The sequence below is a fragment of the Saccopteryx bilineata genome, chromosome 10, assembly GCF_036850765.1.
Source record: "Saccopteryx bilineata isolate mSacBil1 chromosome 10, mSacBil1_pri_phased_curated, whole genome shotgun sequence".
Taxonomy (NCBI): domain Eukaryota; kingdom Metazoa; phylum Chordata; class Mammalia; order Chiroptera; family Emballonuridae; genus Saccopteryx; species Saccopteryx bilineata.
In genome coordinates, this window is record NC_089499.1 from 18,484,763 (window position 1) to 18,497,500 (window position 12,738).

At 48.5% G+C, this 12,738-nt stretch overlaps 1 protein-coding gene and 1 long non-coding RNA gene across 3 annotated transcripts in view; both read right to left on the reverse strand.

Annotated features, from left to right (window-relative positions):
- Positions 1-3,821, reverse strand: part of CMTM7 (CKLF like MARVEL transmembrane domain containing 7) — a 56,439-nt gene extending 52,618 nt beyond the window's left edge. For both annotated transcript variants that reach the window (XM_066245103.1, XM_066245102.1), the window contains exon 1: positions 3,619-3,821. In XM_066245103.1, the coding sequence (XP_066101200.1) occupies positions 3,619-3,777 (159 nt within the window). In that variant the 5' untranslated portion in view covers positions 3,778-3,821. The remainder of the gene's footprint in view (positions 1-3,618) is intronic.
- LOC136314345 (uncharacterized) overlaps positions 1-12,738 on the reverse strand; it is a 251,799-nt gene that overhangs the window by 95,514 nt on the left and 143,547 nt on the right. The window lies entirely within an intron of this gene.

Genomic DNA, 12,738 nt, shown 5'->3' on the forward strand with positions numbered 1-12,738 from the left:
ATCTCACTGTGGCTTTGATGTCCCTAGAAATATTAACACTCCGCAGCCTTTCAGGGACAGGAGCCAGGCAGGCCCAGGTTGGCCTTGTCTCTGCTACAGAGCGCTGTGTGACTTCAGTGCCTCAACCTTTCTGCCGGTTTTCTCATCTGTCAAAGACATCACTTCATTGGATTCTCAGAAGCATTTAATGACACATACATAGCATACAATATGTAATTCCCAGCACAGCATCAAGAACAAAGCTAGGGCTCAAAAATTGTAGCTATTAACAATAACAAAAAACCTCAGTCCAGCAGGACAAACAAACGTGACTATATCGTTAGTCTAAAAGGGAAGACCAAAAGAACACTAAACCATCATGGCCACAGGGTTATAAGGATTCATTAAAATGACATGTTGAGCCTATCCAGGTGGTGACACAGTGGATAGAGCATTGGACTGTGATGTGGAGGACCCGGGTTCGAGACCCCGAGGTTGCCAGCTTGAGCGTGGGCTCATCTGGTTTGAGCAAAACTCACCAGCATGGACCCAAGGTCACTGGCTCAAGCAAGGGGTTACTTGGTCTGCTGTAGCCCCACGGTCAAGGAACATATGAGAAAGCAATCAATGAACTACTAAGGTGTCGCAACGAAAAACAAATGATTGATGCTTCTCATCTCTCTCTCTGTTTCTGTCTGTCCCTATCTATCCCTCTCTCTGTCTCTGTAGAAAAAAAAATGACATGTCGAATACCGACACTCACTTAGAAACTCACGTCCTTTCTATTTTCTGGTCTTCTCATATGCCAGTAGTGGTGGACTGAGGAGAGGCCCAAAGCAAAGGAAGCTGCTCTCCAAAGGAAGAGCCTTTCTAATGATTTCTTAAGGTAATATGTTGACAGGTCCATTGATCAGACCATGCTGAAAACACTTTAGAGGAAGTTCATGACAGGACCCGCCTGCCCAGGATACAAGGGAGATACAATGGTCAAAATGAGAGACCCGTAGAATGCCTAAAGGGTAGTATCATTTTAGCTGCTTCTGCCCTCCCCCAATGTTAAAACATGGCTATGCATTTTCTAACAAAGAAGGTAAGTGAGCATCGAACATTCATGCAGCCTGACCGATGGTGGCACAGTGGATAGAGCATCAACGTGGTATGATGAGGTCCAAGATTCAAGACCTCAAGGTCATGGCATGAGCACAGGCTCACTAGCTTGAGTGTGGAATCATCGACATGATCCCATGGTGGCTGGCTTGAGCAAGGGGTCACTGGCCTGGCTGGTGTCTCCTGGTCAAGGCACATATAAGAAGCAATCAGTGAGGCCCTGGCCGGTTGGCTCAGCGGTAGAGCATTGGACTGGCGAGTGGGGGACCCGGGTTCGATTCCCGGCCAGGGCACATAGGAGAAGCGCCCATTTGCTTCTCCACCCCCCCTTCCTCTCTGTCTCTCTCTTCCCCTCCCGCAGCCAAGGCTCCATTGGAGCAAAGATGGCCCAGGCGCTGGATGGCTCCTTGGCCTCTGCCCCAGGCGCTAGAGTGGCTCTGGTCGCGGCAGAGCGACGCCCTGGAGGGGCAGAGCATCACCCCCTGGTGGGCAGAGCATCGCCCCTGGTGGGCGTGCCCAGTGGATCCCGGTAGGGCGCATGCGGGAGTCTGTCTGACTGTCTCTCCACGTTTCCAGCTTCAGAAAAAAAAAAAAAAGAAGCAATCAGTGAACAACTAAAGTGCCACAACTACAAGTTGATGCTTCTCATCTCTCTCCCTTCCTGTCTCTCTCTTTCTCAAACAAAAAAACCCCAAAAGAAAAAATACTCAAGCAGGTGCCCCAGAAAAGAGGAGAAGAATGGGGAGGAGTTAGACAAGAGGTCTAAATAAACAGTCCTAAATAGTCTCTCTGTTGTAATATGACCACCTTGTAAAGGCAACTTCACTCCCAGGGGACCCGCTCAAATAAGCAGGCAGCCACAGGGAGTTCCCCAGGGAAGGAAGAAGGTGCAACGATCCCCTGTGCATGATTTTGTGAGGGGCACACAGAGAAGCAATTCGCCAAGTCTTTGTCCTCTTCTTTGAAACAGGCTCCATCAATATCACCTGCAACCCGGCACAAGGGCCACGGGTGAGAGCTAATTGAGAAGCTTCAAATGAAATGAAGGTTTCTCTTCTCCACAGACCAACAAGGAGCCTTCTCATCCCCATAATCTTTGCCCATCGAAATCACAGACCAGAATGGAGGCTTCTGATCCCACCACTGGACTCAGTCTGGGTACATCTTCCAGTGCTCAGACACTGCCTGTCTCACCTCACCCCTCTTTTAAGAATGGGGGGTAAACTGGTCTCCACTTTTTGGCTGATCAGATCTCTCCTAGTCTGACCCAACAAAATGCTTTGCTCAAAATCAACACTGCTCAGTACAATATATATGTATTTTTTGTTAGTAGTAGCTAACATGCTTCTACTTCCTAATTTTGGTCCATCTAGACACCCTTCTTATAAAAAAGGGAACTCAGCTCCATTCCCATAAGATGTGGCCTAAGCAGGAAATAAGACCTCCCTCTAAACACACCAGAATAAAAATGTATGACTACACGGGCAGCTCTCACCCTGTGTCCAGACCGCCTTAGCAGGCGCCAGCTTCTGGGTGGTGACCTCTTCCTATCCCCACATTCCTTTTTCCACATCCCTCTTAAAAACGACCACACCCCCTCCACCACTCTTACTGCAAACATTACAAGTAGAGGGACAGTCGCAAACAGCCCAACCCAATTTCAAAACACAGCAAACGGGAAAGGTGTTTACGATTAAACTTTTTTAAAGAAGAAATAAATAGAAGGGAAAAAAGAGAATGAGGAACAAGAGAATAGGCCGGGCGGGCAACATCTGCCCTGGTGGAAGGCTCCTGCGCTGGTCACACTCAGAGCCCAGACCTTCAGCCGGCTTGGCTCCTCAGGTGACCCTTATTCAGGCGACTCCGCCTCCCCCAAATAAGTACGGGCTTCTCAAAACAGGCTTTCCCCATTGATCATCTGCCTTCCACGGCCCCCTGAGATGTGGGGCCCTCTCTTTGAACTTGAGAAGGCAGGGGACCAGGACGGCTGCCCCAGGGTCCCAATTCTTTTTCCCCTCCCTGGAACGCAACACCTTCGGACCCCCTGCCAGGGGCGCAATGCTCAAAGAGCAGAGAACCCTGCACACTGGGTTCGGAGAGAAGAGGAGGCCGCGGCCGGGGACCAGGTCGGGTTTCGCTGCCTCAGCGCCGCGGCCTGGGCGACTCTTCCGCCCCCGCGGCTCGGGTCCGAAGCGGCGCGGCCCAGAGAAGACCGGGACGTAAAGGAACTTCTGCTGCGGTTTCTACCAGGAGGCGGATGAGGCCACGCACAGGGGCGGCTGGAAGAACTTGGGACCCTGGAGATGGTCCACGGGGTGGGTGGGGTTGAGTTCCAGGCGGGGGCTGCACAGCCAACTTTCCGAGAGGAAGCCTTCCTCCAACTTGCCTTTGGCGCCGCCGTCCCCCGCCCGCGGCGCGATGCTCCGGCTCGGTTCCGGCCGCCCGGCGCGTTCCCTCCCAGGACCCGGACCCCCTCTGTCCTGGGCCACTCCGTGTGACCTGACCCCGGCTCTGCAGCCCCGCCTCTCTTACCATCTGCGCCACTTTCAGCACGGCCCCTTGGGTGCGGGGGTAGACCTGATCCAGCAGTCCCTCCGAGGGGCTCGTCCCCCGCTGTCCCGCGCCGGCCCTGGGCCCGAACGCGCTGCCACTGCTGCACGTGGTGCGGACGAGCCCGGCTCCGTGCGACATCGCGCGGACCCTGCCCGCCGGCCGCCTCCCTCCGCCCTGGCGGAGGGGCCAGATAAGGCGGAGCGGAGGCGGGGCGGGGCCTGGCCCGGGGCGGGGGGCGGTGTGCGGCCTTCAGGCCGTGGGGAGGGCGGGGCTCTAGGGTCCGGTGCGGGGGAGGGTGAAGCGAGCATCCAGCTGTGGCAGACCTAGGCGGGGAGGGGCTGGCCCTGCGCTTTCGGTAAAGGTACTGGCCGGGGAAGCCTTGTAACCTAAGTGTGCAAGGCCGGGGTCACAGCTGGAATGGTGTGTGGCTGCGGATGTGTGCTTAAAGCACCTACTTTATTGCAGTTAAACTTATATGCCCCAAAATGTCCAAACTTTTCGTGTTCAGTTCCGTTAACTTTACTGTGTCTACCCCTGTGTAGCCACCACCCAGTTGAACTAATGGAACATGCCAATACCCCAAAATGTTCCCTCTCGCTCCTTCTCAGTCTGCCTTCCCTCACTGCACCCTTTTTTCTACCAAGCCTCAGGTAACCAAGAAAATCTGCTTTTTTTTCATTATAGTTTCATCAATTCAACGGGCCAATAGGAATTCCCAACTTGAAGTGTGGTGAAGGAGACTTTATTCAGCGCAAACAGCTCAATTGTGATACAGCCCGGTAGTGAGAACAGCATGGCTGTGGAAGAGCTCTAAGGTGTTACAGCTCAACTGTGAAGCAGCAAGGTTTGTTTGGATGCCCTGAGATGAGACAGTTCTACTCGCTTCATGCCTGTCTCATCTGGTCTGGTCTGTTGTCCTCTGCCCTGCCTTAGCTTTGCCTGCTTTTCTCCACTCTGGTCTGGTGCTCTGGTCCTGCTAAGTGTCTTACAGGTGTCTATGGTGTTCCATCTTTGTTTCAGCTCCAGCCAGGGAAACGCAGTCTCCAGTGGGAAAGGAAAGTGTACTCTCTGTAGTGAGAAGGCAACTAATTTATAGAGACAGAAGTCCGTGATCCTGGTTCCTGATTGGTCTAGCCTCATGCAAATAAGGACTTCAGTCTTCACAGTTTGATTGGTCTAAAAGGCGCTGTTCTGATTGGCCAGAATGTCAGTGAAGATGCTGGTGGGGGAAAGCCTCAGTCCTATTGGTTGAAATGTAATTTCAAAAACTCCTTTATAAGGGCTGCTCAGAAGGCAGGACACAGTGCGGGCAGGCAGTTCAGTGCAGGAGGCAGGCAGCTAAATGCAGGCTTCTACCTACAGTATGGTTTATGTGTAGAAATGACTGGAGGTTCTGTTTTTTGTTTTTAATTTGAGTCAGCCCCCAGGAACTGTTTCTCAGGTTCCACAATATACTTGAAATAGTACACAATAATCTCATTTGTGTCTGGCTTCTTTCACTAAACAGTGCATTTGAGATTCATCCTGTTGTACCCAATAAAGTGATGACCATTCTGGTAAGATTTTTTTGGTAGATATAAACTCTCATTTCTTTGGAGTAAATACCAATGAGTGGATATGCTGGGTCACAAGGTGAGCATACGTTTACCTCCATTAGGAGCTGACAAACAATTATTCAAGGAACATACTATGTTGCACTCCTTCTGGGGCGTTTCTTAAATGAAGACAAGTCCAAACAGGGCTACCACAGTGAGATGTTATCTGTGTTCCTTCTGAGCAGAGTGTCCCTGTGGCCGAACTTATAATTTGATTTGGAGATAACATAAAAAAAAAAATCTCCTTTTGAGATTATTGGATGCCCAGCTGTCCTGTAATCAGAAGGGTGTCATCAATGTGGCAGGCTTGATGATTCTAGAATGGGGAGATACTCATGCCACCTCTGTTTTGACAAGTCTCCCAGGTGATTCCCTTGAATGCTCAAGTTTGAGAACCAGTCATTGCCAAAGTTGAGACATTGTTCATTTTCATGGCCAAAGAAAAGAAAACAATTGTCTCTGATATCTTGTCTTCTCTTTAGACAGCAGTCACAGTGCCTGGTACATCCATTTCTTTCTCTGTAAAACAACAATAATTGCACTTAAGGGCTGCTGGGACAATGCAATAGACAGGCAGGCATTCTGTAACATTTTCAGCTCTGTGCCCCAGGCATGAAGTTGGCATTGCAGATCACTCTTCATGTCGATTAACATTTTCACTCCTGTACTTGTCCCAGGCTTCAAAGCCCCACAGTGGAGCTGACTGGGGGCCTTTGTCGAAGTGAAGGCTTCAGGAAAGTGGAAGAGCCAGTCATCAGATAATTTCCACTCCACCGAGTGGCCTTCACCTAGTTCTCCAGTAATCTTCTAAATCAGTGGTTTTCGATGTATACTGCTCAGACCAGAAGCATCTGGGAACTTGTGGTAAATGCAAATTCTGGGCCCCTCCCAGACCTGCTGAATCAGACACTCTGGGGGTGAGGCTCAGCAATCCGTGTTTTGTTAAGCCATCTCTCCTCCTCCCCCATGATTCAGATACAAGTTGGAGTTTGCGAACCACTGGCATTTCCTGAGCCCACTAGAGTTGCCACTTTGCTGGGTTTCTCTGACTGCTATTGGCCAGTGTGCCACCAGCCCAGATAGGGAATAATCGCTGGTGGTGGCCACTGTGTTAATCACTTCATCATGATCACTTAGAGCTTGAGCAAGATGCATGGCAGTACAAGGGCCATGTGCTGGTCTGGTGTTCAAGAAAAGTCTCCATAGATCAGACCTGCTGCCAAGTACGCCGAGATGTCTACACTGGTGGGATGGATACCTTTTTAGTATAAAGGGCTGCCCCTTGGGGGAGCGAGGGCTTAGGCAAAGAACTCCATAGCCCCCTTTAAAGATCTCAGCCTCAAAGAGGGAACCAGCAGATGGGTGGTATCTGAGTAGCTGGTGAGAATTCAAGAATTCTTCAATTTTTCTCTGTCTACACTGAGGGGGGTGCAGGTTCCAAGGCTTCAATTAGAGTGTCACTGTCAAGACCATAATTCATTTATACCTGTGTGATGATGATGATCTATCTGGTCATATATAATAAAAAATAATAAAATGAGAGTTGACTGTATTAGTCACAGTTTGCAAGCGATAGAAAGTAAACTCAAGCAAAAAGAATTCATTGGCATGTGTAACTAATGGTGGTATGCAGACATGAAACGTGTTTCAGACACAGTGGGATCCAGGTGCTCAGATCATGCAGCCAGGACCTCTGGCTCTTGGCTTCAGATTCCTCTGTTTGCTTTACTGTAAGGCGGGCTCTCCCATGATCTCCGGCAGCATATACTTCCCCCCAGCTAATAATCTCACCTCTTTATAAGGATTCCTTTTCCCCAGTGATTCTGCACAGGGTTAATCTGTTTAAGATGTTGATTTTATTTATTCATTTTAGAGAAGGGGGAGGGGAGGGAGGAGCAGGAAGCATCAACTCCCATATGTGCCTTGACCAGGCAAGCCTAGGGTTTCGAACCGGCGACCTCAGCATTCAAGGTCGACGCTTTATCCACTGTGCCACCACAGGTCAGGCAACTTGGGTGGTTTAAACCAGTGGTCCCCAACCTTTTTTGAGCCACGGACCGGTTTAATGTCAGAAAATATTTTCACAGACCGGCCTTTAGCGTGGGACAGATAAATGTATCATGTAACCGAGACAAGCGTCAAGAGTGAGTCTTAGACAAATGTAACAGAGGGAATCTGGTCATTTTTTAAAAATAAAACATCGTTCAGACTTAAATATAAATAAAATGGAAATAATGTAAGTTATTTATTCTTTCTCTGCGGACTGGTACCAAATGGCTCATGGACCGGTACTGGTCTGCGGCCCAGGGGTTGGGGACCACTGGTTTAAACAGATTTATTTTCTCATAGTTTTGTGGGCTATAAGTCCAAGATTAAAGTGCCATCAGGGTTGGTCTCTGGTGAAGCCCTCTTCCTGGCTTGTAGACTACCACCTCCTCATTGTGTCCTCACGTGGTCCTTCCACTGTGAGTGGAAAGAGAGAAAGAGAGAAATCTGGTGTCTCTTCCTCTTTTTACTAGGTCACAAATCCTCTTGGATCAGGACCCCACCCTATGATCTCATTTAACCTTATCTCCCTAAAGGGCCTATTTCCAAATACAGTCACACTGGGGGTTAAGGTTTCAACACATGAACAAGGGGGGAAATTCAGTCCATAACAGGCTTTCTCACTGGTCCAAATAAGGATCATGACTCCATCTTTTTTTTTTTTGTATTTTTCTGAAGCTGGAAATGGGGAGAGACAGACAAGACTCCCGCATGCGCCCGACCGGGATCCACCCGGCACGCCCACCAGGGGGCGACGCTCTGCCCACCAGGGGGCAATGCTCTGCCCCTCTGGGGCGTCGCTCTGCCACGACCAGAGCCACTCTAGCGCCTGGGGCAGAGGCCACAGAGCCATCCCCAGCGCCTGGGCCATCCTTGCTCCAATGGAGCCTTGGCTGCGGGAGAGGAAGAGAGAGACAGAGAGGAAGGAGGGGGGGGGGATGGAGAAGCAAATGGGCGCTTTTCCTATGTGCCCTGGCCGGGAATCGAACCCGGGTCCCCCGCACGCCAGGCTGACGCTCTACCACTGAGCCAACCGGCCAGGGCCGACTCTATCTTTCAATCAATCATTATATCCAAAGGGGCGGAACACTTACTGGAGAGGCCGAGTACCATATGCGATTGGAGCTGGGGTTGGCAGTTCTCCAGAACCAGAGGAACTGAGTGGGGGAGGAGGATTCCCCAAAGAAAAACCAAGGTGCTGGTCCCAGAAAGAGAAATGAATATTTGGCAGTGTCACGGATTGAATGTGTACCCCTCAAATTCAAATGGTGAAGCCCTAACTGCCAGAGTATTGTATTTGGAGCTGGGGCCTTTGGGAGGTAATCAAGGTTAGGTAAGGTCTTGGGCGTGGAGACCTTATAATAGCATTAGTGCCCCTATAAGACATACCTGATCTCTCTCTCCCTCTTTCCTTCTCACCCCACCCCCCAACACCAGCAAAAGGTGGTGTATCTGCAAGCGAGGACGACACCTCTCACCAGAAACTGAATTGGCTGGCACCTTGATTATGGACTTCCTGGCCTTCAGGACTGTGACAAAATAAATGTGTTGTTGACGGAACCCAGTAGGTGACATTGTTTGTTATGGCAGCCCAAACTAAGACAGAAAGGCAAAAGCATCCAGTCTCTGTGACGTTTTTCAGGTACCTGCTTTAAAAATCCTTTTCTAGTGAAGTTTTAAAAGTTTTTGGACCTCTATGTTCCTATTTGTGAAATGGGCTGATACATCACTTGTCTTTGAGGTTCCAACAGAAATGTATTTGAAAATGTTAAGAAAGGCAATAAAGCAACATAAAAGTGTAGGGAACAATTACCTTTTTGTGCTAATTTTTTTTTTTTTTTTTTACACCAGAATTGGTATTCCTTCTCTGAAGTTACCAGGCGAGGGGGAGGGGAGGGGAGGAGCAGGCAGAAGGCAGGAGAGGGAAGAAGAGGCGAGGAGGCTCTTTCCTATATATCCACGAACCATTTCATGAGATAAATGATGGCCAAAGACGACTACAGTTCTCTGTAAGAGGAGACAGGGGCGGTGGCTACAACCCTGAATGGCTGTCATGCAATTGCTTTGGCCACTTGTCCACCTTTCTAAGGGGACTTGATGTCACTTTTCCCACGAATAGTGAGGGTCCTGGTTTTCCCACCCTGCTGAAACCACTGCCTTCTCCTGTTTTTTTTTACTTTTAAAAATGTGTTATTTCCTGATTATGAATCTATTTCCTGCTCGTTGTAGAAAATTGAGGGAGGTTCAGAAAAACAAAGAAAACAAAATCACCCCAGGATCCTGTACCACTCTTGACAATCAGGTTTGCTCTGCCTTTTGTGAACCCCAAGTTATATCATAAACATCTCCTATTAAGATTTCCTCAGTTTTTAGTAGCAGTATCAATTTTTTTTGTGTGTGTGTACAACTTACTTTTCTCCTCCACATGCTTTTAGAAAGATAGCACTTGAACAACTGAGCTTCCGTTTAATAACCAATCTTGCAACGGCGGTTCAGCTCAGCTAGAGAACAGAATAAATCATTAATGATGCTGCTAACCAATTCGGATTCTGAATACACTTGGGAGGGGGTGGGTGGTTGTGCATTATTTCCTGAAGGCTTGTTCAATGGATTTAATTATTTAAACATTCTCCTACTGTGAGGGCTTTAGGTTGATCCAGATCCTTTTCCCGCCTATTATATGTAAGACCAGGAATAATACCTTGTGCATAAATCTTAGAATCCTAAAAAAGGCATCCCCAAGGCCAAAGGAATGAAAATATATATATATATATATATATATATATATATATATATATATGTATGTATTTTTTTTTTTTTTTTTTTTTTTTTGTATTTTTCTGAAGCTGGAGACGGGGAGAGACAGTCAGACAGACTCCTGCATGCGCCCGACCGGGATCCACCCGGCATGCCCACCAGGGGCAACACTCTGCCCACCAGGGGGCGATGCTCTGCCCCTCCAGGGCGTCGCTCTGCTGTGACCAGAGCCACTCTAGCGCCTGGGCAGAGGCCAAGGAGCCATCCCCAGCACCCGGGCCATCTTTGCTCCAATGGAGCCTTGGCTGTGGGAGGGGAAGAGAGAGATAGAGAGGAAGGGGGGGGGGGTGGAGAAGCAAATGGGCGCTTCTCCTATGTGCCCTGGCCGGGAATCGAACCCGGGTCCCCCGCACGCCAGGCCGACGCTCCACTGCTGAGCCAACCGGCCAGGGCCAGGAATGAATATTTTTTAAGAGTCTTCTTATATATTGTCAAATAGATTTCTGGAAATGTTACCATTTTATCCCTCCACCCTGTACAATTTTTCCCTGGTTCCTTTCGTCACAGGACAGATGTTTTCAGTCACCTAGGCAGAGGAGCTGGACATCAGGAGTGAGACCTCCTTGTCAACCCAAGCTATTCTCATCACTCACTGTGTAACCTCGGACAAGTCACTGCCACTTCATGAAGCCTCAGTTGTCCTCACCTAATAAATGGGGGCTGTGGACACCTGTTTTAGCTAAGGCAAAATTATTCTGAGGATCAACTGTCATAATGTATGAAAACTGCCTGACCTGTGGTGGCACAGTGGATAAAGCGTTGACCTGGAAATGCTGAGGTTGCCGGTTCGAAACCCTGGGCTTGCCTGGTCAAGGCACATATGGGAGTTGATGCTTCTAGCTCCTCCCCCCTGTCTCTCTCTCCTCTCTGTCTCTCTCTGTCTCTCTCTCTCCTCTCTAAAATGAATAAATAAAAATTTTAAAAAATAAAAATAAAAAAAATGTATGAAAACCACTAGTCAAGTATAAAACTGTACATTCAATCATATGAAATTGCCATTATTGTAGGTCCCAGGGGCAAATATTGCAATTTCAGTTGGTTCAACCTAATACTGTATCATTAAATAGTTGGACATTATCAGGCAATTGGTCATTTACATGTTCCAGAAACCAAGCAGTTGTGTTTTCCCAGGTACCTCACTCACTAACCACCTGGAAGTTCTCATTTACGAAGCACTTTTCTGACAGTCTACTTCCAAGCACCATGAATGGATTCACAGGGTCAGTTCTTCACCTGCAGGCCCCCTGTGATGCCCAGAACCCTGAATCGCCCAGATCTCCTCTTCCGTGTCTCCTGGGCAGGCTCGCATTCTGGGCAGCACTGGTTCCAGCCACGCTCCAGCTTGCCCTCTATCGGTTCATCTCACCTTTGTCCTCAACTTGCTAATCCTTCAAGGTCTTCTGGGACTCTTCATTAACTTCCCAGTATCTTCACTGCAGCAGATGTGTACTGAACACAGACTATGGTCCACGTGCTGTACTAAGTTCCAGAGGGAAGAAGGCAATGAAAACCCACCAGTGGTAGAGCATCGGCCTGGCTTGTGGATGTCCTGGGTTCAATTCCCAGCCAGGGCACAAAGGAGAAGCACCCATCTGATTCTCCACCCTTCCCCCTCTCCTTTTTCTGTCTCTTTCTTTCCCTCCCGCAGCCAAAGCTCCATTGGAGCAAAGTTGGTCTGGGCGCTGAGGATGGCTCCATGGCCTCCACCTCAGGCGCTAGAATGGCTTGGGTTGCACCAGAGCAATGCCCCAGAGGGGCAGAGCATCGCCCCCTGGTGGGCATGCCGGGTGGATCCCGGTCAGGTGCATGCAGGAGTCTGTCTCTCTGCCTCCCCGCTTCTTACTTTTGAAAAAAAAACCAAAAACCCACCATCCCAACCTCCAAAGGGTCACAAACCAGATGGAAGACGGATGGCAATACCCAATCCAACAGCAAAGCAGGTGAGATAAGGGCTATAATGGACATTTAAAAACACTCTACCTTTTCTTTTAAACTCAACTTTTACAAGTTATAATTACATAAAATACAATGCACCCACTTTAAGTAAACAATCTGTGAATTCTGACAAACACACAGGCACATGCAACCACCACCACAATCAAGATGTAAACCGTTTCTTCCCTTCAGAACACTCCCCGTGCCCCGTTCTAGCCAGCCCCTCCCACCTCAACCCCAGGCAACCACCGACCAGCTTCCCGTCACTACAGATGTGTTTCACCTCTTTTGTGAACTTCATATGAATAGGATAACTTTTTGGGGGGGCGAGTCTGGTCTGGCCTGTTTCATTCCATATAATATTTTGGTGGCTCACCCACATGGTTCCATGTGTCCATCATTCACTCCTTTTTTATTGCTTAGTAGTATTCCATTATACAAATATACCACAATTTGTGTATTCACCATTTGATAGTCATTTGGGTTGTCTTTAATTTTTGGCCAATTATAAATATGGCTGCTATGCATATTACTGCAAAATCTTTTTATGGATATAATTCTCTTGGGTAAATATCTAGGAATGAAATTGCTGGGTCACAGTATAAATGTATATTTAACTTTATTAAACATGAAACTGTTTATGTAAGTATCAGTCTGACCAGCAATGTATGCATTCCATATAGTTTTAATTTGAAAAACAAAACAA